This window comes from Eulemur rufifrons, chromosome 10 (genome assembly GCF_041146395.1).
Source record: "Eulemur rufifrons isolate Redbay chromosome 10, OSU_ERuf_1, whole genome shotgun sequence".
Taxonomy (NCBI): domain Eukaryota; kingdom Metazoa; phylum Chordata; class Mammalia; order Primates; family Lemuridae; genus Eulemur; species Eulemur rufifrons.
In genome coordinates this window covers 5,545,479-5,570,774 of record NC_090992.1, presented here as the reverse complement: position 1 = coordinate 5,570,774, position 25,296 = coordinate 5,545,479, and the positions used below count along the sequence as shown (strand labels likewise).

Sequence of the window (25,296 nt, the reverse complement as noted above, 5' to 3'; positions counted from 1 at the left end):
GTTGCAATGCACCTGAGGAAACCACCAGGAACATCAATCAGATACTGTATGTACCCACAGAATCGTGGTCTTAGACACCCTTTAACATATTAACTGCTATGTGAGTTGTTTTTAACTCATGCTAGTTTTGAGCCCGGTGCCTCATGAAGCATTTGTAACTCTCACACGTCTCCTTACCTTAGGAGCCGTGCGGTGCACAGGCAATTGACCCCGCCATGCTACCTCATGGGTGGCCCCCGGGGCAAAACCCTGCAGTTGGTTCGTGAAAATCTTAATTGTTGATGTTCTTATTGTTACAATTAATATTAACAATTTAATTGCATATAACTCACGCACAGAAAACTATTAATAAAAAATAATAAATTTTTCATTAAATTTGAAAGGATTCTTTTGTTTTTGGAGTTTTTATTCTATTTTCGTAACAAAATACTGTGGCCCCAAGGAAAAAAATTTTTTTTCTAGTGTGGCACTGAATATGTTAAATAACACCATTTGACTCCAGGATTCTTTTGATTAACACTTTGTGACTTTTTAGTGTATGGAGCAAGAAGAAAAACTCTTAAGAGTATCAGCTGAGAGGAGAGGGAAGCGAGAAGAATGCAGTTACTCTAATTATTTTCACCTGCCCTCCTCATTCCCGGTCACACACAACAGAAGGACGTAATGTTTTCTGTTTCTATTTTGCTTTAATGTTTAATATTGTCATTATCTTCTTTTGTATCAGTGTATTGTTTTAAAATATCAATCTCCACAAATAGGAGTCATGAGCCTGTCATTTTGATGGCCTTAGCAAAGCCTACCTCTAAGGGAATTAACAAAAGAAATGAAGATTAGACTAGCAAGGATAATATAGTAATAGCTAACACTTCAGGGAAGAGTATGTGGGAGGATTTTTTAAAACTTTCAGAAACTGCCTAATCTATAACCAATGTTATGTTTGAGTTTTCTGTTTATTTTCTTACTCCCACTTCCATCCCCCTCAGAATGTAAACTCTAGTTATCTTCTTTCCCCCCCCCAACTTCCCCCAACGTTGCCTTCACAATTCCTCCCACAGTGGTGATTACTTATCACTGAGTTTTCTGAAGAAAGAGGTAAGAGTCTGAAGCACGTTATTTCTTTTAAAAGAGGACTTCTGCGTGTTGGCTCCCTGCTAGCACTTTGGGTGGCCCAGTCGGAGGATCGCTTGAAGCCCGGAGTTGGAGACCAGCCTGAGCAAGACTGAGACCCCCTCCTCTCTAGTAGCCAGGTGCACCGCGCCTGTAGTCCCATCTACTCAGGAGGCCAAGGCAGGAAGATGGCCTGAGCCCAGGAGTTCGAGGCTACAGTGAGCTATGATGAGCCCGCTGCGATCTGGCCTGGGCGACCTCAAGATACTGTCCCCTACCCCCAATCCCGCCCCCTGCCAAAAACAAAAACACCCCCAAAAAACTTAAAAGGACGAATTGCTTCACCTCTAAATCAAGTCCAATCTCACTGTAATCAGTTCATTCATGTTTTGCTTTCCCTGTATTCCCACCACCCAGAGGAGTGCTTGACACCTGGTACACACGCCAGTACTTGTTTGTTGAATAAATTAATTCCTTTTCTTAAAAATCTGAAACTGGTCACAGGACAGCGTAGTAACTGACATCTTTCGACCAGTAGGCAGTTTGAAAAGGGCCAGAGGGGCCTCAATCAGGTGTAGTACTGCGGAGCGGGGAAGAGCCTGAGCTCAAGAATTTTTTCTCTTGACGGTTTCCAAAAAAACTTATCCTAACGCAACCAACTGCTTTGTATGAACAAGACGCAGCTTTGTAGCTGGAAACCCGAGACTCCTGTGGTAAAATGTGACACGAATTTGTCCAACGTCTGCCTAGCTAGACGTATTTCAAGTTGGAAACGAAGGGCGGAACGGAGCAACAAACGTTGTGACGTATTCGCTCAACAAAGCCCCAAGACAAAATGGCGTCCTACCTGAGGAGCAGGAACGCAAAACACGCCCACACTCGCGGTACGCGCACGCGCCCGGGCTACGCTCAGGCCAAATTCGCGTGCGCGGGGGCATCCAATGAGCGCTGTAGTTAGTCTCCACACCCGTTTTCCGCCACTCCCCGCGCACATGCACTCCAGGCCCTTAGGCGGATGCCAGTTACGCAGGCGCAACAGTCTCCTCCTTCCGCGCAACTGACGCAAGGAGACTGTAATCGGTTCGCAATTTATCCCGTGTGACCTTGAGTCTTTCCAGCCTCCGAGGACCAGGGCTGTCTGAGATGCTGCCTTCATACGCCTCTTCCTCTCATCAACTTTCACTCAGCCCAGAGCCGCTGCGGCGGGAGCGGGAGGCCGGGATTTTTTCCAAAATCATGCCGCGGAGCACATTATCCATACGCCCTGACTCCGGGAGCGGCAGTCAGGTCGTCTCTGGTCAGGCGGCGAGGGCGGCGCCTCAGCGGAAGAGCGGGCCTTCGGGCCGCAGTGACCAACCCCCGCCCCTCACCCCACGTGGTTAGAGGCTTCCAGAAGCGCAGCCACCACCGCGCCGTACAGCACCCGGCCGCCCGAGCTCTTGTTTGCTGCTTCATACTCCTTCCGTCTAGCCGCCATGATAAGCGCTAGCCGAGCCGCGGCAGCTCGTCTCGTGGGCGCCGCAGCCTCGCGGGGCCCCACGGCCGCCCGCCACCAGGTAGGAAACTGCCCGAGGAGGGCCCAGGGCCTCGGGCCTCAGTGCAGCAGGCTGTGCCCTTCGGGGTCAGAATCTTCCGAGAGAGATCGGGAGGGAAGGAAGCTAACGGGCCTCCCATAGTTAGCGCTGCCGATTCGAGGCCTTGTTCAGGGTTTTGCCTTTGTGTCTTGGGTCTTGCTGAGTCACACCCCTCGCGACCTAGAGCATGGTCTCGTAAATCAGCAGGTAGCGGTCCTCATAGTCTGTTCTGTGGCTAATTGGACAGATTTGGCCGGGGGCGGGGGGAGAGCGAGGGATGCACTCTATCGGGAGAGCCGCTATTTTCATTTTTATTTTAACGTAAGAGGAGGATGGCTCCTCTTCCCTCCGGCAGATATAGTGTGTGCAGTGATCTCAGTAATACAATGAAATAAAGAAAGAAAGCATCTGAACAATAAGTCGAAATCAAATTCCAAACTCTATTCTTTGTGCTCAAGAACATTTTCTCAAAACTTTCGTATGAGATTGTACTCGTTTGTCATTTCAGAAAAAAAATAAACAGATAAGGGGAAAAAGGCCGTGGAATGGTTGCTCGTTATCATTTAAAGTCGAGAACATACACCTTCAGAGAATAGCAATTGTATCTCTCTCTGCGCTCACCTGTGGGCATTAAGGAAGGAGCCGGAAGTTAGGATGTAATAAAGATTTTTTATATTTGTGGAAGGCCACTACTTAAATATACATGTGTATTTTTAACGATTCCACGAAATTAGTGACCTTAGTTCCGTTAAACCAGTTTTATGGCAAGGTCAGGCTAAGTGTCTCCTTCAGGGTTTGCCCCCAGGGAGTATCTGACAGTGTCTGGAGATATTTTAAGTTGTCACAATTTAATGGGGTCTTTACTGGCTTCTAGTGCATAGAGGCCAGGATGCTGCTGAATGTCCTACAATGTGCAGAACAGCCCCCACAACAAAGATTTGGCCCAGAATTAGTAGTGCCAAGGTTGAGAAATCCTACTGTAATGTAGTTTAAGACAATTTTATATTTACTTCTCTTATTTGGAAAACTTGTACTATATTTATTAAATGTTGGCTGTTTTCAGTACCTTAATGCCTCTTATATACAAAGCACTTTTTCATTCCACTATGCTTTATATATGGTAGCTACTCAGCAGAATGAAAATCTCAAACTTTGTGTTCTTTAGAGGAATAACTGGAACAAGCCCAAGTTTTCTTATGTAGTTCATGGCTGAGGCAATTTTTCTTCTTTTTCAGGATAGCTGGAATGGCCTTAGTCATGAGGCTTTTAGAATTGTTTCAAGGCGGGATTATGCGTAAGTATAACTTCATTTCCGCTGAGAGAAAATACATGTTACACCCCCAGAGCAGTGGGCTTTACGTTTGATTAACCATTCCTCTCTGTAATTACCCATTTGTGTTTGTTTATAGATTGTGTAATATGCCACTGTCCATTCTCCTATCAAATATTAATCTCTGAGAATTTTGGTCCGAATATTGTTAACAATAACTATGGTGGTGGTTTAAATGTCTTACAGATCAGAAGCAATCAAAGGAGCAGTTGTTGGTATTGATTTGGGTACTACCAACTCCTGTGTGGCGGTTATGGAAGGTAAACAAGCAAAGGTGAGCGTGATTGGTAGCTAGAACCCAATCTAGCATTTTGTGCCCTTTGCTTTAGGTAAGGGATCCTAAGACCTGATTTACATTTAAAAACTGCTTTTGGTTGCTTAAGACTTGTTGGGTGAACCTTTGTGGTGCTGATAATTGTAGGTATTTGGCTTCCTAGGATAGGAATTAGATTGTCCTCCTGGTATAGGGGTAAGACTACTAACTTACCATTAGGAGGAGTTGGAATGGCTTGCACTATTCTTGCTCTTGTAACCAAAGTCCTGCATTTTTGTAAGTTAGTTGAATCAAGATTGGAAGTGCAGGAACAGACTTCTTAGAAGTAAGTGGAACTCTACATCTTTTTTTTTCTTTTATATTTTTAAAAGTGTCATCTTTGCGCGGGGGGCCATGCTAATCTTCTCTGTATTGTTCCAATTTTAGTATATGTGCTGCCAAAGTGAGCACAGAACTCCACATCTGAAGTAAAGCATGGCCTTTGCAGCTTCTTGCTATCCTTACTCTGTACATGAAACCTTTATTTCTACTGGGTTCTCATCACTATTTAGAGCACCTGGGATTCTCCTTCCATTCATGGCTATTCCTGCTTTTCATGCTTCCTATTTCCCCAACCCCATACCCTCTTCTGAACTATCTAGAGACTACTTATCTCATTTTTTTGTACAAAGAGAAGCCCTGATTTGTGCTTCTTGGCATTGTTTTCTATATGCCTGAAATTTGCAGCTGCCACAAAAAAATTTAAAAATAGATTTAGTTCTCAATATGGAAAGAAAGGTTACCTCATCCCAACATTGAGTATGAAAGACCTGATCTATAGTCTTTGTCCCATTTGTTATTTTTAGTTAGAAATAGTTTCAAAGTAAATAAAGATGTCAGGGTACCTTAAATATTTTCTGTCGTCAATATTAGGTATTTATTGTATCAGCATTCACAGCATTAAAGCATGCTGATTAGTATTGTTCTCAAGCATTCATTTAGTAACTTGAGACCTATTTTAATGAAACAAAAGCTACTAATGATAACTAGGATTTTATTCTCGTCTTATGTTGGGAATTTTAGGTGCTGGAGAATGCTGAAGGTGCAAGAACCACCCCTTCAGTTGTGGCCTTTACAGCAGATGGTGAGCGACTCGTTGGCATGCCCGCCAAGCGACAGGCTGTCACCAATCCAAACAATACATTCTATGCTACCAAGCGCCTCATTGGCCGCCGATATGATGACCCTGAAGTACAGAAAGACATGTGAGTAATAGCAAAGGCACAGTTATTTGCAAGGGCCGCACAGAAGAATCTTTGAGCACGTTGATCAGGATCCTTGGAGCACCTTATTTTAAGCACTTTATGTACTGTCCCTTGGAGAAATCTATGCCCTTATCAAAAGGGTAACTCCTTTAAAAATTTCATTTTTGCTTTCACAGTTTAGGCGTTGGGTATGTATTGACATGATAGATGAAGATTTTTGAGGCATTCCTGAATTCTGTGATTCACTGTTGAACACACAAGGCAGTGATGGCATAGGTTCCATCATGTGTTGATCAAGATAGGTGAAAAAAACTTGGTTTTGCGTTTTTCAAATTAGAAATGCTGGAAGCATAGAGTTTCCTCTGTAAATTTTTCTTTTTAAAAAACAGCTTTATTGATTTCTGATTTGTGAATGGAATGTGAATTCATTTGAATGGAATCATGTGGACTTCTGTGACTGGCTTCTTTCACTTAGTGTAATGTTTTCAAGGTTCGTCCATGTTGTAGCATGTATCAGTATTTCATTCCTTTTTATGGCCAAATAATATTCTACGCTATGATTATATACCACATTTTGTTCATCCATGTGTCAGGTGATGGACATTTGGGTTGTTTTTATCTATTTGGGGGTTTTTTAGCTGTTAATGAATAATGCTGTCATAAACATTTGAATATAAGTTTTTGCGTGGAAATATGTTTTCATTACTCTTGGGTGGATACCTAGTAAAATTGCTGGACCATATAGTAACTGATTCATTCTCAAACGGAACTGCTAGACAGACTTTCTTCCAAAGCAGCTGCAAAAATCTTTTGCTTGGTGTGAAGGAAAGTGTTCAGCTTTCATTGGGATGTTTTTTACATGTTACTGATTGCTTTCTAAAGATTTTCATTAAATGAATTCATAAAGTTATCATTTGTTGGCCATGTGTTTCTTGGGGTGGAAGATGGCACATTTGTGGCGTATGATAATACTGTCATAGTAGATTGCACTGGCTAGTTTTCTCTGATACAATTTTTGTGTCTTTTAGTAAAAATGTTCCCTTTAAAATTGTCCGTGCCTCCAATGGTGATGCCTGGGTTGAGGCTCATGGAAAACTCTATTCTCCAAGTCAGATTGGAGCATTTGTATTGATGAAGATGAAAGAAACTGCAGGTGAGTGGATTTAGTTCACATCTAGGAAAGTTCAGAGAACTGGATGTTTCCTTTGAGATCACTAGCTCCACACTCCAGCGTCCTGTAGATGAGTCTCTGGTGCCTTTTGTACAGAAAATTTAGGAATGGCAAAACTTTGTTACTCTTCATACTTTGTCTGCAGACTCTTTTTTCCGGTAGGAGGTAATCTCTGTATTGAAACCCAGAAGACTACACATTAAGTTTTTGTCACTGTTAGGTAAACTCATAACTTTCCATTTCAAGAGACTAGTGGCTGTTTTAAGTCTAAAGGTCATTGTAGTTTGGTGAACCTTCACTAAAATGTTAAAGGTGAGGTCTTGAGTTTTTAACCAGTATCTTTAATTGGAGTGTTTTGCTGCAAGATAACTTGCTGAAAAACTGATGCATGTTGTCTGTGGCTCCAAAAGAGGATAACACAGGTTGTTAAGCTACATTAATTCTATTGCCTGTTTTTTCTGATAGAATCCCATGATTGAGTTTCATTCTTTGATTCTTTTCCAGAAAATTACTTGGGGCACACGGCAAAAAACGCTGTGATTACAGTACCAGCTTACTTCAATGACTCCCAGAGACAGGTAAGGTCAATTAGCATTCTTATTCACAAAAAGTAGTGGTACCTGGACACAAGGGTAGAAAAAAGCTTTTTTTGATTTCTCTAGGCCACTAAGGATGCTGGCCAGATATCTGGACTAAATGTGCTTCGAGTAATTAATGAACCCACAGCTGCTGCTCTGGCCTATGGTCTAGACAAATCAGAAGACAAAATGTAAGTTTGTGCAGTAAATTTCACCTGGATGTGTGCAATTAAAGTCATGGAGCCATAAGGCTTATCCTAAATGATCATCTTGATTTCTTAGTGTTTGAGCCTTCTACTTAGATTAAAAATATACTGCCTTTACCTTTTTCAAGGCTGTATGGTCTGTACTTTTTATTCATTTCAAGATCATTCCTTTGTTTGTTTACTTTTGGGCTATGGTAATTTTTCTTTGCCTTGGTATGAATGTTGGTAAGTATTTATACAAAACTATGGTTAAATTCTGTCTTTAAAATTGAGTTTTGTGCTGGTGCATGCCTGTAGTCCCTGCTATTCACTAGGCTGAGGCAGGAGGATCACTTGAACCCAGGAGTTTGAGGTTGCTGTGAGCTGTGATGGATGCCACTGCATTCTAGCCAGGGTAACAGAGCAAGACCCTGTCTCAAAGTAAAAATATGTTTCATTTCATCTCTGCGTATGCAGTGTACGTGTTACCTATTAGGGCCACATGTTAGATTTGTCACTTAGGCAGTTGTCAGATTTTTATAATAATTGTATACCTCGGGAAAATAGCTACATTTATCTTCATTTGTTTGTTGAAATTTATGCCCTTGTTACAGGTTTTGTTCCTTAAGGTGTTCTTGCTTTCTTGCTTTCTAGCATTGCTGTATATGATTTAGGTGGTGGGACTTTTGATATTTCTATCCTGGAAATTCAGAAAGGAGTATTTGAGGTGAAATCTACGAATGGAGACACTTTCTTAGGTGGTGAAGACTTTGACCAGGCCTTGCTACGACATATAGTGAAAGAGTTCAAGAGAGAGGTTGGTTACCATTGTGGTTAATATGTAGACATTGGGATATTGAGAGTTTCTTTTTTTAGATTGCTGTTTGCTTTGTTTACAGTTTTTGTGCCCTTAATAAAGCACTGACATAATTGCACTTAGGGTTCATGGATGGATTTACCTATTCTGGTTTTTGTAGATTCAGATTAGGAACAAACGAGACATATAACTATATGGCATGCAGTATACAATATTGGAAGAGGAATTTTAAACTAGAATCCTAGGGCTGGAAAGAATTGACCATCTGTTCAGCTCACTTATTCTAGGCATAGATAATCTTTTCAGAATAGGCTGTTTTTTTCCCCCTACCAATCTTTAAGGGTAATAAATAGTAATTCATGCTTGCATATAAAGGTATGACTCCATTTTGTACTGTTCCACCTTATCAGTGCAATTTAAATATTCATCACTCCACTAATGCTAGTATTGTACATCTTCACTTTGTAGACCGGAGTTGATTTGACCAAAGACAACATGGCACTTCAAAGGGTGCGGGAAGCTGCTGAGAAGGCTAAATGTGAACTCTCCTCATCTGTGCAGGTGAGACATGGAAAAATCCTAGCAGTCTTGATACATACTTTGAGCTTGAGTTTATCTGAATAGCATACTGTAATTGGCCTAATGTCAGTTTAGTCTTTTTACAGTTTTCTGGTTGGTAAAACCTTTGGTATGAGCACAGGAATAGTATGGCCTTTAGTTTTTTATGAATGAGCTTGAAAATTTGTAACTACCCCAACCAGAGGTTGTATGTACTGGAGCTAAGTAAGTACATTAAGATCCAAATGACAGTGGACATACATTTGTTTGCCTTTAAGTTAAAGACATCTATTTTAAAATCTAGCAGCATATAAAACTAAAATTACTGGCCTGGAAAAACTGCTGTCTTCACTTAACTGAACACACTTCTCCGTGCAAATTGTGTAAGTCTCTAATTATCTCTCATTTAATAATTTGGATCACCAGTCTAAAAAATGAGCTGTGAAAGCTGGCTCAAGTCTGAGGTATATACACCTGTGCACATTTCTCTCCTGGGCATCAGATTTGCCTAGCCACTCTTTAAGGCATCAGTTTGTTTGGCTCCAATTCTGAGAGGTGAAGCTTCACTTAACTACCAAGAGTAGAACTGTACAAACTATGTTATATCTGAGTTGGAGACCCACCCCCTAAGATGTAAGGCAGCGGATCTATTTCCAATTTCTTGAGTGACAGCAGGAAGAGCAGAGCTGTGACTAGTTGTTAGTTTGATCTCCCACGGGGAAGAGGTATTTATAGCAGTTGTCATTGTGTTGGTAAAGTGGTTGCTGCTAATTAACCTTCAGTCAAACCTGGATATTTTTTTTGTAAGTAGCTGTGAGGACTAACAAAATTGTACACTAATCCATAGTGTTGATCATGTTACTTTGTCCTTGCTGTCACATGAAGTGGCAGAACTTTGCAACATGATGGTTAGAGTTGGGGTTGAAATTTGTGGAGCTGGCAAAAGATAGCCTGTAATTCTTATCAGGGATTTGACACTGGGTGGGGGGTATTGTAAGAGATTGGTTGGTTGGGTTTTAATTAGCATGGCTGTATCCTAGTGATAGGCATTTGGCTTGTTTCCCACCTTTTAGCTATTGCAGCAAGGTGTATTGAGGTCCCCTGTACATTCAGACGTACAAGGTGATTGTAAACCTATATGATAAATTCTTAAAATATAACTCCTCATGGTGTTTATATGTGGTTTGGGAAAGTGGACATTAATTATAACGTTATATTAATAAATGTCAAACCAGAAGTGATGTAGAGGTTAAGAGTGATGGTTCTGCTGATAGTCTGATAGGGTTTAATCCCCATTTCATCACTTACCTGTGATCTTGGATGAATTACTTTACATTTCTGTTTCCTTGGCTACAAAATAAGGATAATAGTGATACCTTTCCCCCTAGAGTTGTGATTACCAAATTAATAGATATAATGTTATTGGGAAAACTTGTAGTAAATAGTACTCTAGATATGTTGCTATTGATGTAACAAATTATTAAAAGGCTGTTACATTTATAATTATAAAAAGGAACCCAAAAGAGGTGTTCAGCATAACAAGGATAGCATCTGAGAGATGAGTTGACCAGGAAGGGTGGGGTGGGCAGTAAGTATAAGGCTCTGCAGTAAGACTTGAGAAAGGGCCAGCAGTGGCTAAAAGGGCAGAGTGCATATTGGCAGGGGTGGGATGAGGATGGGGGTTAGCAAGCATGGAAGATGAGGCTAGAGGCTTAGTAGATTTGGAATTTGGTGTCTGTCCTGAGATAAGTAAGTACAAATCCCAGAAAAGTTTTAAATTGGGAATAGTAATGTGGTCAAGTTTTGATTTGTGGAAAGTTCTCTGGCTTGGGCTGGAGAAATGTTTGGTAAGGGGTCCTGCAGCAGAACATACCTGAATGGATGTGGGAAGACACGGTGAGCCTGTTGTAAACATGTGGTGAGAAAGGACTTACTTGGACAAGAATATAAGAGTGAGAGATAAATGGTTGAATTTGAGAGAGAGCAGGACAAAACATTGTGATGGACTGGCTGCAGAGAAGGTTGAGAGTTGGTAGTGCTGGAGTTTTTCAGACTGCTATTAACTTTTAGTGTTTAGAGCTGGGCTACTAGAGTAGCCACATGTGGATATTTGAATTAATTAAAATTAAAATTGAAAGCTTCTCAGTTATGCTAGTTTTTCAAGTGCTTATCAGTCATATGTGGCTAGTGGTTGCTGAATTGAATGAATAGCACAGATAAAGAACACTTTCGTTGTCATAGAAAGTTCTACTGGATAGCATTTAAATAATTCTATTTTCTGATTTGGTTTATTAACATTTTGCAAAGAAAGGAGGACATTGTCAATAGTATTCTTTAAACATTGATATTTCTATAGATAGTGTTAACTGATTATTTCGTTATTTATTAAGTATTTAAATGTCTATAGTGCTTTCTCCTGAAGAAAGGTGGTTAAGGGATTCACTCTATTCTACACATCTTGATCTCATGCCTTACTGGGATTTGTGATTTATTAAATACTGGATTTTACATGATGTGACTATCAGCTGCACTCCCATGGATGTGATGGCCATAAAAAAGCCAGTCCTTACACTTCTCTTATTAAACGTTTCTGAAGCTTTCTTACCACTTAGAAACTTCCTGGAACTTAGAAGGCCCAGGGTTGATGACAGGTTCTTTGGTTCAGAGCCTGCCTTTATTTTTTCTTCATGTACATAGGATATTTTTAAAACTTGGTGAAAGAAAACTTTAGTAGTGTGATTGTTCTTGTTGTTGCTCTACTGTTGCCATCTTGAAGTGCATGCTCATGTATGTATTTTTTTAATACATTTTATTCTTTAGAGTAGTTTTAGGTTTATAGGAATTAGAGCAAGAATGTACAGATGGTTCCTAAATACTTCCTCTCCCTGCTCCCCCTGCATAGTTTTCCCTATTAGTATCTTGTATTAGTGTGGTACATTTGTCACATTTGATGGGTCAATGTTGAACGTTATTATTAATCAAAGTCCATAGTTCACATTAGGATTCCCTTTTGGTGATGTACATTCTATGGGTTTTGCCAAATGCATAATGTCATGTATCTACCATTGCAGTATCATACAGAATAGCTTTACTGCCCTAAAAATTTTCTGTGCTCTACTTATTCATCCCTCCCTCCCCTCAACCTCTGGCAACAACTGATCTTTTTACTGTGTCTCTCTGGATATTTTTATTTCGATAGATTTAGGGGTACAGAGGCTTTTGGTTACATGGATCAATTGTGTATAGTGGTGATATCTGGGTTCTTTAGTGTGCCCATCACTGAATAGTGTACATTGCACCTGATAGGTAGTTTTTCTTCCTTCATCCCCGTCCCACCCTCCCTGCTGTGTGATTCTTAATGAATGTTTAGTGGCAGAATAGTTCTTAGCAAGGATTTTTCCTGTTTGTCTATTTTTATTGTTAATAACTATAGATCTCATTAAAACAGATTCTATAGTGTTTCTTTTTGGGGAGATAAGAGGTTGCATCTTAGAGTCACTGTCTTTGGTAGCTGTTTACATTTAAAGTAGGTCTAACCCTCCTTGTAGCTTTCCAAGTCTTCCTGTCCTAGGGAGTAGTCTTATTTCAATTGACATAATAAGCTTAACCACCATTGGTTTCCCCACAGACATACAATTAAACATTTCCTTTGCAGACCGACATCAACTTGCCATATCTTACGATGGATGCTTCTGGACCCAAGCATTTGAATATGAAGTTGACCCGCGCTCAGTTTGAGGGGATCGTCACTGATTTAATCAGGAGGACCATTGCTCCATGCCAGAAAGCTATGCAAGATGCAGAAGTCAGCAAGAGTGACATAGGAGAAGTGATTCTTGTTGGTGGCATGACTAGGATGCCTAAGGTATGGCTGCATGGTTTTCTTGTCATGGAGAGAAGAGAGGGCCAGTACATAATGTCTTTTTGGGACAAGTGGCTTATGTTGTCTATGGACATGAATGTGTGGCCTATTCTGCCAGAGTGCCCTAAAAGGGGGAAGAGATTATATCCTCAGTAAAAGAGTTCTTTTCAGCCTTTTTAAATTAAAGAATATAAGACCCGGTGCGGTGGCTCACACCTGTAATCCTACCACTCTTTGGGAGGCCGAGGCAGGAGGATCACTTGCAGCCAGGAGTTTGAGACCAGCCTGAGCAAGAACAAGATCTCTCTACAAAAATTAGAAAAATTAATTGGGCGTGGTGGCGCATGCCTGAAGTCCCAGCTACTCGGGAGGTTGAGGCAAGAGGATCACTTGAGCCCAGGAGTTTGAGGTTGCAATGAGCTATGATGATGCCACTGCATTCTAGCCCAGGAGACATAGTGATCCTGAACTGAGTCTTGTAGAATTTTTAGGAATGAAACAGTTTGAAGCCAGAGATAGCTTAAAACCTGGGTACTAATTAGCCCCTACGGAGTCTTGGGCCTGGGTCTTTGTAGCATAGGACCTGGGGTTTATTTTTCTATCTCTTCAACAAAGATTTGTGCAGTGATGCATTTTATTCATCAACACATCATTCTGAAAGCACAAATGTGTAGAATGCTAATGACTGAGCACAAACCTGTTCGTTGAAGGTACGATTCTTCCTTGGTAGCCTAAATAGAATTATTTTGGTCCTGAGTTAGTGATCTTGTTATTTTCTTACTTTTCCATTGAAATACATGGGCTTAGGAAATATGTACAAAATGAACCTGAAAAAAAAAGACTCTGGGCCAAGCAGATAACTTTATGTTAATAAATTATCGTAGATACTATACAAATATACTTTTCTTTACCCCTAGCATAACATACAGAACGGAAGAATATGCCCCACATTAGCGACAGTTTTGAATTGTTACTACAGCTTCCTTTGTTTTTTAGTTGATAATATAGAAGAGGACTTGGACTATACAATTTCTAAGTCCCCTTGCCTTGCACTCTCTGTTTTAAATGATTTGTAGGAGTATAAAGTGTGTGAGTGTTATAAGATCATTAACAGGAATTCAATTATGAAATAGTAATTTGAGTAAACATTCTTGGATCTGAGTCAACTTGTCTTTGAGATTTGGCTGGGAGCTTAGGACATGTGCTGTCTTCTGTTCTTCTCAGACAGTTTGCCTGTGTGTTGGGTGACAGGTTCTTTTTCCTTGATGCTCAGGTTCAGCAGACCGTGCAGGATCTCTTTGGCCGAGCCCCAAGTAAAGCTGTCAATCCTGATGAGGCTGTGGCCATTGGAGCTGCCATTCAGGGAGGTGTGTTGGCCGGTGACGTCACAGATGTGCTGCTCCTGGACGTCACTCCCCTATCTCTGGGTATTGAGACTCTGGGAGGTGTCTTTACCAAGCTTATTAACAGGAACACCACTATTCCAACCAAGAAGAGCCAGGTACGAGCCATTCCTCCCTACCTTGTCACACAGGAATTAGGTTCTGTGAGGGATGTGACTGCTGCAGCCACCTTTGTAAGCTATAGAATACTTTTGTGTTGTAGTTCAGACTAGTTGACTGTGGGTGGTGAGAATGTCATATTTTGTGGTTTCTTGTTTCTGGAAAAGTTCTTACATGTCAGCTAGCAGTGATGATTATAGGGAGGACATGAATAGTCTCTCCTTCACGTAATTAACACGATCTGGTAAAAGGAGTCTTTCCTATGGAACTGAATTCCCTGGGGTCTTCTGTTCTCAAATACAGTAAAAAGAATATGGTGGGTGGCTCACACCTGTAATCCCAGCATTTGGGGAGGCTGAGGTGGAAGGATGTCTTGAGGCCATGAGTTCAAGCTCAGCCTGGTCTACATAATGAGACCCCATCTCTAGAAGAAATTTTAAAAATTAGCTGGACATGGTGGCACGTACCTGTAGTCCAGCTGCTTTGGGAGGCTGAGATAGCAGAGTCGCTTGAGCCCAGGAGTTCGAGGCTGCAGTGAGCTATAATTTTGCCACTGTACTCTAGCCAGGGCAGCAGAGCAAGATCCTATCTCAAAAAGGAAAAAAGAATAGCCTAGCCAAGACTTAGGGGACTGTGTTCGACTTATGTTAAGACAAATGATGGGGGTGGGATGGGGGTACTGAGATAATAAGCAGGGTTATTGGAACATGGCTTGGTCTTGGATTAAGAATTATTTCCTGACTTTCCCACTCTTGATTAAAAAAAAAAAAACACAAACTATAGCTATTGCTATATTTGTGCAGTGATGTATTTGTCAACACATCATTCTGAAAAAATGTGTGTGATGACTTATGTGACTGAGCACATAATATCTCCTGTCTCTGATCCCTGTTTCCCCAGAGGAGCATGTTTCAACATTTTAGCTCCTTCTCTTGGGGCCTTCTGTGCTAATGCTGCATCTTTGTACAATGCATTTGCTTAGTTGAGACAATAGCTATTGTATGCCCTTTTTGCTGTACTAATCCTACTCTGATTCCCTGTAAAGACATAAGCTTTTGTTCTGAAATAGTGTAAATTAGGACCCTTCCAATGTTAAGATTGAAATTTCTTTCTCTGGCTTGCATTTTGTGTGTATAAGGAGAGGAGTTCAATCAGATTGCCAATCCAGGAAGTTTCCTTCCTTCCTAGGTGTTTTCTACGGCTGCTGATGGACAGACTCAAGTGGAGATTAAAGTATGTCAGGGTGAGAGAGAGATGGCTGGAGACAACAAACTTCTTGGACAGTTTACTTTGGTAGGTATCGTGAATCCTGAATATTGTGCTCCTCAGTCTCTTCACTGTATACACTACTCTAACCCCTAAAAATACTAGTATAAACTGCTGAGACGCACATGTATACTGTGTTATCTTGAGAAGAAGATGTGCAGATGAATTCCCGTGGCCTCAGTTTTTACCTGGAAGCATTGCTTGTTCCTTGTGCCTTAGGAACTTCATGAAGAAGTTTATAAGACTGCTGGGTGTGGTGGTGTGTGCCTATAATCTCATCTACTCAGGAAGCTGAGGCAGAAGGATCGCTTGAGCCCAGGAGTTTGACACCAGCCTGGGCAACATAGCCAGGCCTTGTCTCAAAAAAGGAGCGGGGGAGACAAGTTTCAAGTATTTTTCTGCCTGATTCTGTGTAGGTGGCAAAATAATTTTTTTAAAAAAGTTAAGAGCCAGGAAAATGTTTTGAATCAATGCTAACTCAGAAATTCCTGATTACTCATTTAAAAGACATTTGATATTTATTACTGGTTTCTCATTACCACTGCTTACTGGTTCTTGGTGAGGTGAACAATAGTGAGGAGGTTGCTCTCATTCACTGTCCCTAGGTACATATAGCCGTTATGGTTACCTGCTATAGCTAACCTTCACGGGTATAAGCCCTGTTGATTTCAGGCAGCAATGAAATTACTGCCCTCACAATGTTTTTATAACATTAAGTAAAAGGTATCACTTATTCCCCCCAGGAACCAAGTGACTTCACCAGAAGACCATATAGATTGGGAAATAACACTGGACCCCTCTGTAAGAGGAACTTACTATGGATATTTACTTATTTATTTTAGATTGGAATTCCCCCAGCCCCTCGTGGAGTCCCGCAGATTGAAGTTACATTTGACATTGATGCCAATGGGATCGTACATGTTTCTGCTAAAGATAAGGGCACAGGACGTGAGCAGCAGAGTAAGTCCCCTTGTTTCTAAGGGACCTCTGTTGGGAAATAGACCATCTTCTTAGGCATATCTTTTCCTCCTGAGCCTTGTGGGGGAGGATGATGAGTCTTTTCCTCCCTTTTTTCCTTAGTTATCAGAGTCATTTTTACAAGTGTAGTGTTCATTCCCGCCCCCTCCCCCCCAAAAAAACCCAGGCAAGAACTGACCCTCTGGATTGCTGAGGGTTCTGTGGGTGGGCAGGCAGGCTATTTGGTCTTGGTTTTATTTTGCTTATTATAGAACAGTAGGGTATTCCTTTTCATAATTTGCATCAAGCTAGGTTACTAAGAGCAAGAGTACTTCTCTTAATAGAGGAAGAAGAGGCATATAATTTTACCTATGAACTAATGAGATGCCTTACTTTTACTACAGTTGTAATCCAGTCTTCTGGTGGATTAAGCAAAGATGATATTGAAAATATGGTTAAAAATGCAGAGAAGTATGCTGAGGAAGATCGACGAAAGAAGGTGATTACTTTTTGTCTTTCTCTGAGCTGCTTAATCTTAGTAAAGCTGGGACATCAAAGTGGGAGTTTAGACATGTCAGGTTGGAGGTAAGATAAAATATAAGATCAGTCCATTCCTTCTCCATTGCTTATAACTTAGGTGTAGAATGTCTCTTATCTTTTCAGTTTCTCCTATTAAAATTCTTAAGTCACAGAATGTAGCTCGAGTCTCTCTCAAAGCTATTCCAGACTACTCAGACTGGTGATTTCTCCCTCCACTCTATTTTACTCTGTAAATGTATGTAGCAGATGGTTTATTGTCTTGGTCAGTATGGACATTAGGCAGATTTTGGTTGGTTGGAAAGCCCTCATTTATATGAAACTTCTAATTTCTCTAAGGAACGAGTTGAGGCAGTTAATATGGCTGAAGGAATCATTCATGACACAGAAACCAAGATGGAAGAATTCAAGGACCAATTGCCTGCTGATGAGGTGAGTTTTATTTTAAAGTAAGAGGTTGCATGTATTGTCACCAGTGTCAATGAAGTTGATATTTTTGTGGCTCTTGATAGAGGTTTAGATCTTTAAAAGTTTCTGAATAGTACTTGTACATGTAATGGCACAGGAGACTTGGAAAAGTGAGGATTTTTGTATGCATGTGTGGTTTTTTTTGTTTGTTTTTTTTTTTAAGTGCAACAAGCTAAAAGAAGAGATTTCCAAAATGAGGGAGATCCTGGCTAGAAAAGACAGCGAAACAGGAGAAAACATTAGGCAGGCAGCATCCTCCCTTCAGCAGGCATCACTGAAGCTCTTCGAAATGGCATACAAAAAGGTACAAGGCCTGAAGCGTGTTTTTTGGTTCTAATTTGATCTTAATGTCACTGCTCTTGATTACTGTCACTGGTGGCTCCCTCCATAGCCATTTATGGAATTGAGAGTATTGGAGTTGGAAACATCTTCCTGCCTTTGTGATTCTACCTTGGGAGTGGGGGTAGTGTCAAAGGGAAACAATCACAAAAACTACCCATAGGGTACAGGGGCTGGGAGAATGGAATAGAGGTGCAGGATGAGGACTATGTGGTTCCTTCGTTTTGCATTTCAACAGAGGAAACATTAAATTTGAGTGGCTTTCATATTTTCTTAACAGATGGCATCTGAGCGAGAAGGCTCTGGAAGTTCTGGCACTGGGGAACAAAAGGAAGATCAAAAGGAAGAGAAACAGTAGTAAATTTTGGAGCCAAAAGGACAACATGAAGCTTGGGAGTGAAGGGACTTCCTGAGCAGAAATGGGCAAACTTCAGTCTTCTTACTGTGTTTTTGCAGTATTCTATATATAATTTCCTTAATTTGTAAATTAGTGACTGTTAGCTAATGATCATTTAATGGGCAATAATTCCAACAGTACAAAGTTCACAATGTTCTGTCCCTAGCCTGTCATTTTTCAGCTGCATGTAGAAGGGTTTGGAGACTTAACATTGTTTTGTGCTGAAGTGGCCATATTTTCAAGGGATGAAACCATCTCACACACACAGTGAAGGTAGCCATAGACTGGGGATGAGATCTTTTTCTAGTTAGCCAAGTACTGCTGTGCTGGCATGTGTGTAGATGGGGTCCATCATCTGAGGCCTTGCAAGGCAAGCCAGCTGTGCCATGTTTGTCGATGGGGCAGAAGAAGCTAGAACAATGGAAAAACTAAGCTTATTTATGTTAGGTACAGTTGTTAACGGCAGTAATGAGGCTCCCTGACTTTCCTGAGGCATACTTTTCTAGCTACTTTCTGGCTTGTCTGGCACCTACATCATTGATGATTGTTCTTTTTGACCCAGTCTGGATTTTTTTAAGAAAATAAATATGAAAAGCAGTTTGATCTCATTTGTGAGGGGTAAGGACCCGAGAGTTAGCTTCAGGAATATGACATGACTCACACTTCCTATATTTCCCAAGAGGGCAAATATAAGATTTTCTGGTACTAGCTAAAAATGCAAATAAATTCAAGATTTGGAAAGGCTAGTGTATAATGAAATAATAAGCCATAATCACCATAGGCAAATCTGGTTATAAGGGTGGTTTTTTTTCCTTTACCTCTTATAGACCTTAGATTTGGAATCTTAAAATAGTCCCTAGATCTCTAGCATAAAAACCAGGGCTGCTGTTTTCTAGTAGCTTTCAGTTCTGAGTAGCAAAAACCAAGCCAGAATTCTGGTTTACATTAAAAAAAAAAACCTAGCATGTAGTAATAAGTCCTAAGTCCATTGATTTCAAAGCTCAAAAATAATAGGAACCCAGATTCTTTCCCTATTCTTTTCTTCCATCTTCAGTGTACTTGCTTGTCCCAAATTCTTTGATGTAGTTCTAATTATTACATGCTGACAACTTAAACAGAAAAGTGACTATATCATTCTTGTATTACACTAAGTGTTAGAATTACTTTTCAGAGCCAGGTATGGTGTTGTGCATCTGTAAGTTCCAGTTTCCCAGGAGGCCGAGGTGAGACAATCCCTTGAACTTAGGAGTTCAAGACCAGCCCGGACAACAGAGCAGGAGACCTTATCTTTCACAAAAAAGAAAATTCATGTATTTTCAAAAATCAATATAAGAATTCAATTTAATGTTCTAGTGTGAAAGAAGTGATTTAGACAATAACATTCCTGGGAAATTCACTGTTAAACACCCATGTAAAAGATTCTTGGGATTCATGTGAAAAGTAAATTCGAGGCTGAGGTTTTCAGCCATGTTGATACTTGATGGGAATGTCGTGGGATGTGTAGTAATTCGTCATCATGAAGTTTTATGGTGTATGAGAAGATACTTAGCATTTTTGGTTAGCCCCTGCCCACTGAATGCCTCTACTACCTCCCAATCACTATGACAACTAAAAAAGCCCTCTAGGATTTCCCAAGTACCCCAATTAAGAACTACTGCCTTTTATTAGTCAAGATTCATCCTTGGGAAAAGGGAGAGGAGTCAAGTTTCCCCTGAGTAAAAGCTCTGGTTTCTATTAGAAAGGGAGAAGAGCTGCTAGGTACCTGTAGGCAACCATCTCAGCTGCCCCATGGATAGTAGAGAACACGGTATTTGTTAGCTACCAATAAAGTTGATGGTATTGCAACTGGCTTTGAAAGGTGGTGTTAGGATTTCCCAGAGAAAAAGAGCCAATAGGATATATATCCAGGATGAGATTTACCATAAGGAATTGGCTCACACAGTTATGGAGGCTGAGAAGTCTCACAGTCTATCTGTAAACTGGAACCCCAAGGAAAATTGCTGGTATAAAATTCCAGTCACCAGGAACACTAAAGGTGTAAGTCCTAGTCAAGGTTAGAAGATGATGGATGGATGTCTTTAGCAGGCAGAGAATTCCAGCCCTCTTCTGCCCGTTTATTTTTGTTCTGTTTGGACCCTTAACTGTTTGGATGATGCCCACTCGTGGGAGAGAGCGATACGCTTTACTCCAAGCTATTGCTGCTCTCTTCTGGAGAGAGCAACAGAAATGTTGAACCAGCTAGCTATCTGTCATCCTACGGCCAAACTGACACACAAAACTATCACAAATGATTTTGCTTTATTCTTTAATAACGTCTCCCTTTTCTGGTTATATTTGCTTGATTAGATCCCAAAAGGATCTTTTGATTTCCCTCTTTTTAAGCAAGCGGTCTTTCCAGTTTCAAAATAAATGTTTCTATGGTTGCTTGAACCAAAAAAAATCCTGGAGTCAACAAATCTTAATTTTCAAAAGTACATCCACACTCACCATCTCCCCCCTCCAACTTGGGTTATTTCTAGTTTTAACTGGTCTTCCTACTTAGAGCTTTACTATCTTGGCCTTTTCTCACAACAGATTGTCACTCCTCTGCTCAAAGATCTCCCCAAAAGTCTACAGGCTCCAGTGATCTGGCCCCTGTATCTCTTCCTACCACCTTTCTCTGAATTTTATCTGTTCCTTTGCCCTTGGAATAGTAATCCCACCAAGATTTCCACTTGGATCACCCCTCACTTTGTTCATAAGGTGTAAAATAGCTACCCCCTCAAGTTCCTGTCATTTCTTTTTTGAGACAGTCTCGAAATTTTCAAGCCTATTTTTAGAAAAGCTATAATGAGCATGTATGTATACACTTTTCATACAGATTCACCAAGTAGCATTTTGCCATGGTTGCACATCTGCAGTGCTGTTTTATGCTTTGTGAACATCATGACATTTCACCCTAAATATTTCAGCATGCTTTTTTTTTTTTTTTTTTTGAGACAGTCTCATTCTGTCACCCTGGCTAGAGTGCCGTGGCTTCAGCCCAACTCACAGCAACCTCAAAAGTCCTGGGCTCAAGCAATCCTTGTGCCTCAGCCTCCTGAGTAGCTGGGACTACAGGCATGCATCACCATGCCTGGCTAATTTTTTCTATATATATATTTTTAGCTGTCCAAATCATTTCTTTATATTTTTTAGTAGAGACGGGGTCTCGCTCTTGCTCAGGCTGGTCTCGAACTCCTGACCTCGAGTGATCCTCCCACCTCGGACTCCCAGAGTGCTAGGATTACAGGCGTGAGCCACCATGCCCGGCCTCAGCATGCATCTTATAATAGAACATTCTCACAACTATTAACATCAAAATCAGGAAATTTAACATTAACACACTATAAAACAGTCCATATTAAAATTTCCCTAATTGTCTCAATATTCAAGAGCTTTTTATTTTTCATGCAGGATCAAATCAAAGATCACACACAGAATGTCTTTTATCTAATAGTTCCTTTGCCTTTTTTGTCTTATGGCATGATTTTAAGTGGTACAGACCATTTGTTTTATAGACTGGCCCTTGGATTGGATTCACGTGATTATTTACTTGTGTTTAAAGTCAGGTACATGTTATCAGTAGGAATAGTAAGCACATAGATGTGTCCTTATCAATATATCAATTTTCAGAACAAGATGTTTGTTCCATTTCTTTGAACTGCATTTCTCCACTATAACAGTACCTTTAATAATCTGTAAGGGTGGCTTAATTTTTAAATACAACACTTACAGTACAGATTCTGTAGCAAGGAGCAGTAGAAATAAAAGCAAATTCTTACAGATTATTCATAAGAAGATTGGACTTGAAGAGACAACCCGAATTTTGGAAATAAACCACTTCAAGAAAAGACCCTTCACCACTTCAGATACCACTGCAACTCCATTCTTCTCTTCACTCATTAGGCTCCTTTGTGAGAGCTTTGTCCTATTCCCTTTCCTGGAAAGTCCTAGGAACAGACGGAGGAGCTATAGGGTGACCCACGTCGCTCTCTGAACACTCTCCCCTCTAGCCCCACCCATTAGCTAGGAATGTCACTTATATCCCAATATTTAAGGTTAGAGCTGGGGAAAAAGTTCTGAGATCAAGAAAAATGCCTTCAGTTTTCAAAGAGTCTGTCTAGAGAGGTTATATATTCTGTTCTCACGATATAGTAGCATCATCTTTATATCACAAGATATTCCTCAACACTGAATGGTCACAGTCCCATTTTAAAAGCCACCTCCTTGATGAAGGGACAAGAATCTCTCCCTGCTCCATTCCTCCGTAATCTCTTCGGCTAGACGTCTATCCCAATCTGGCTCTAATGCACTGATTTACAATTCTAAATAGAGAGAGGGGGAATTTGCAGTAACTAGGCAGAATTTTGGGGGGCTATAAGTTAAACTGCCTCTGTCTGCAATGTTGTAAGAGAAGTTTCAAGAATTCAAAGACTGGCAAACAGCAATCCTACCTGAGATGTCATGCTTACATCAGCATGTATCCCACAGGAAGAAGCCTGTGACCTGGTCTAGAAAGCTTGTAAAGCCCTCAAGCATGAACCTGATGCAACGCTATAAATACAAACATAAAAATGAGGACAGGTTGAGCAAGGCAACCTTACATAAAAAGTAGGAACTGGGGTAAGGAGAATTAAGTAGGGTTACACTTGGGACACAGTAGATTCTTAGTAAGTAAGCAGTGTTTGTGACTATAAAAGACTCCACTACTAAGCAGTGAATGAGACACAGCAAGAGTGCGCTTATATAATGAGTGAACATATGCTGAAAATTAGAAACTGGAACCTAATGAGATTTCATTCTGAGAATTCATTTCCTGGGGAGAGATGTGCCCCATATCAGTTTGTGTCCCCCACCCTACAGAAAGAGGCAATGGGGTCACTGTATAATATAATGCACACAGAGTCAGAAAGCCATCAACTAGCTGTGTGACTGAGCAAGTCTCTTTCATTTTTCTTTGGCCTCAGTTTCCCCATGTATGAAAAGGAGGTGATACCCCCATCTCCAAAGCATGCACAAAGTTGATAAAACATGAAAGAAAGTACTCAAAGACCGTAAGTGGGATCGCGTGATTGATCATGATAAGCAATTTCAAACTTTACAGGCCCAGGATGTAATTCTTAACCAAATCCTGCTCCTCATCTTTCCCATCTCAGTAAATGTCAGCATTTCAGTACTCTGGGAACCATTCTTGTTATTCCTCATGCTCCACATCCAATCGATCATCCAGTCCTATCCATTCTTATCCTCACATATGTCATTATCCATTGACTTCTATGTGTGTAGTCACCACCCTAGTCTAGGAGAAAATCATCTCTCAATTGATACTGAAACAGCCAAAATGCTCTCTAGGCCTCCACTTCTGCTCTCTCCAATTCAAACTGAGGCTCTAAATATCATTCTTAAGAGAAGGAAGTCAAACTCCTAAACCTGGCTTAAAAAGTCCCTACATGATCTCTTCCCCTGCGGCTTCCTCCCTACTCTCCCCACTCCTGACCTTGATTTTACAAGGAACTAGTGTAGTTCCTCAAATGTCTTCTGCTCCCTCCTGACAAACTGCTACTCATCCTATGGGTCTCATTTCAGAGTTGGGCCCCCTGTCATACACTCTCAGAACACTCTTAAGTACTTAAGTACTTGTGCAATTACTTTGTTAAAGTATAAAATTACAAACAGAAACCCAATTAGACTATAAGCTCCACTAATGTAAACACTTTTTTTGGTTCACCTCTATCCACAGGAAAACGGTCTAGCACACGATCTGGGTTCAAATAATTGAACCCAAATGACGTGAGGGGAGACACAAAATAGACAACTAAAAATCCCAACTCAAAAAGACAAAAGTTCTAACATATACAGCTGCCCACTTTGCTTCAACACCCCCCATTTCCACTCTCAACAACTCAGCCAAACCACACACCGGGTCAGACACCTCAGGCTCCCAACCTGTAGCAATCCCTGCTTTTCTCCCACCCCACAAAGTTCAAGATGAACCCATCCTAGCACTGGGGCGAAAGGGAACATGCTTCTTTGGCCCCTGCAGGTGAGGGTTCCGGACGACCCGGGACAGGTTCCTAATCTGGACCTATTGGCCAGGACTCTGAACACTATTCCATGCAGCCATGACGCACGCAGGTTCGAGCACTCCGTCAGCAATGAAGTCGCTCAAAGCGAAGCGACGCGCTTCTTTGAAGCTTCTCAACTACCACTGAACCCGCGTGTCGGGGTCGAGCACTTAGCTTCGCGTTGCAGAGCCTTGGAGGTCCACTCGGTTCACGAAGAGGGACGGAAAAGACGACGACCTCAGTGCTCTCCCTTTAAGATTCATTCCCATTCGAGCCTGGCGGGGCTCTGAGTAAATCCTCGCGAGAGCCACAGGCTTCTGCCCACTTCCTACTCTCGGCTTGCCGGGCCGGAAGTAGAGTGATGCCTCCCGCCCTCAGCCCCTACCTCAGAAGGCAGCGCGGCCCCAGCTGCGGCCAATCGGCGGGCTCATTGTAGGCTGCTGCGCAGCCAGCCAATGGAAAGTCGCACCGCGCGCAGAGCTTCCCGTCACCCGCACCGGCCCCCTCCCTTCCGCCCGCCGTCTTCTACTCCGCCCCTGGCGGAGGAAGTGATGTCACAGGCCCCATGTGAGCGGATTGCAACACATGCAGCTGCCTGGAGAGAGGGAGCCGGTGTCCTACGTCAGAGCCGCCGCCGCCGCGGAGCCGCCGCCGGGGAGGAGCAGCCGCTGCCGCCCAGGACTGGGCCCTTAGGTAAGGCACAGGAAGGGAAAGGCTAGCGACCTGTGCGGCGGGCTGCGCAGGGCGGGGAGAGGAGGGCCTCTTGGGGGTGGCGAGGAAGGGGGCCGCTCTGCCCCAGCGGCGGCGCTAACTCTGTGGTCTTGGTGTCTCCGGGCCCCGCCGGGCCGCTCTAGGGAGGAGGAGGCGAGAAGATGGCGGACGACCCCAGTGCTGCCGACAGGAACGTGGAGATCTGGAAGATCAAAAAGCTCATTAAGAGCTTGGAGGCGGCCCGCGGGTGAGCGCCGCGTCCGGCCCCCCCGTGCCCTCTTGGTCCCGGACCCCTCAGGATGACCGCCCCCGCGCCGCATGGCCGGATGAGGA

General features: G+C 41.8%; 2 protein-coding genes, 3 non-coding genes and 1 pseudogene across 5 annotated transcripts in view; 4 read left to right on the top strand and 2 right to left on the bottom strand.

Moving 5' to 3' along the window:
- LOC138393278 (large ribosomal subunit protein uL1-like) overlaps positions 1 to 2,584 on the bottom strand; it is a 37,010-nt pseudogene extending 34,426 nt beyond the window's left edge.
- HSPA9 (heat shock protein family A (Hsp70) member 9) lies at positions 2,488 to 18,763 on the top strand. Its single transcript, XM_069483700.1, has 17 exons — positions 2,488 to 2,663; positions 3,917 to 3,975; positions 4,198 to 4,285; positions 5,348 to 5,529; positions 6,558 to 6,682; positions 7,205 to 7,278; positions 7,363 to 7,469; positions 8,118 to 8,280; positions 8,749 to 8,841; positions 12,494 to 12,703; positions 13,974 to 14,201; positions 15,391 to 15,495; positions 16,311 to 16,428; positions 16,830 to 16,924; positions 17,302 to 17,394; positions 17,594 to 17,734; positions 18,050 to 18,763. The coding sequence occupies exons 1-17, from the start codon at positions 2,583 to 2,585 to the stop codon at positions 18,125 to 18,127; spliced, it is 2,040 nt and encodes a 679-aa protein (XP_069339801.1). The 5' UTR covers positions 2,488 to 2,582; the 3' UTR covers positions 18,128 to 18,763.
- On the bottom strand, positions 4,627 to 4,735 carry LOC138393345 (U6 spliceosomal RNA). The gene has a single exon (XR_011235164.1). It is a non-coding gene; the product is annotated as a U6 spliceosomal RNA (small nuclear RNA).
- LOC138393301 (small nucleolar RNA SNORD63) lies at positions 13,320 to 13,394 on the top strand. Its single transcript, XR_011235127.1, has one exon. It is a non-coding gene; the product is annotated as a small nucleolar RNA SNORD63 (small nucleolar RNA).
- LOC138393302 (small nucleolar RNA SNORD63) lies at positions 15,000 to 15,068 on the top strand. Its single transcript, XR_011235128.1, has one exon. It is a non-coding gene; the product is annotated as a small nucleolar RNA SNORD63 (small nucleolar RNA).
- Positions 18,764 to 24,842: 6,079 nt separating the features above from the next.
- Positions 24,843 to 25,296, top strand: part of ETF1 (eukaryotic translation termination factor 1) — a 28,062-nt gene continuing 27,608 nt past the window's right edge. Inside the window, exons 1-2 of the mRNA XM_069484090.1 lie at positions 24,843 to 24,945; positions 25,107 to 25,210. Coding sequence (XP_069340191.1) covers positions 25,125 to 25,210 — 86 coding nt within the window. The 5' untranslated portion in view covers positions 24,843 to 24,945; positions 25,107 to 25,124. The remainder of the gene's footprint in view (positions 24,946 to 25,106; positions 25,211 to 25,296) is intronic.

Excerpts from the sequence above, each read along its gene's own strand:
- HSPA9 (XM_069483700.1), top strand. The coding sequence starts at position 2,583 with ATGATAAGCGCTAGCCGAGCCGCGGCAGCTCGTCTCGTGGGCGCCGCA. Across the intron at positions 7,279-7,362 it reads TCAATGACTCCCAGAGACAG|GCCACTAAGGATGCTGGCCA; the intron begins GTAAGGTCAATT and ends TGATTTCTCTAG. Across the intron at positions 8,842-12,493 it reads AACTCTCCTCATCTGTGCAG|ACCGACATCAACTTGCCATA; the intron begins GTGAGACATGGA and ends TTTCCTTTGCAG.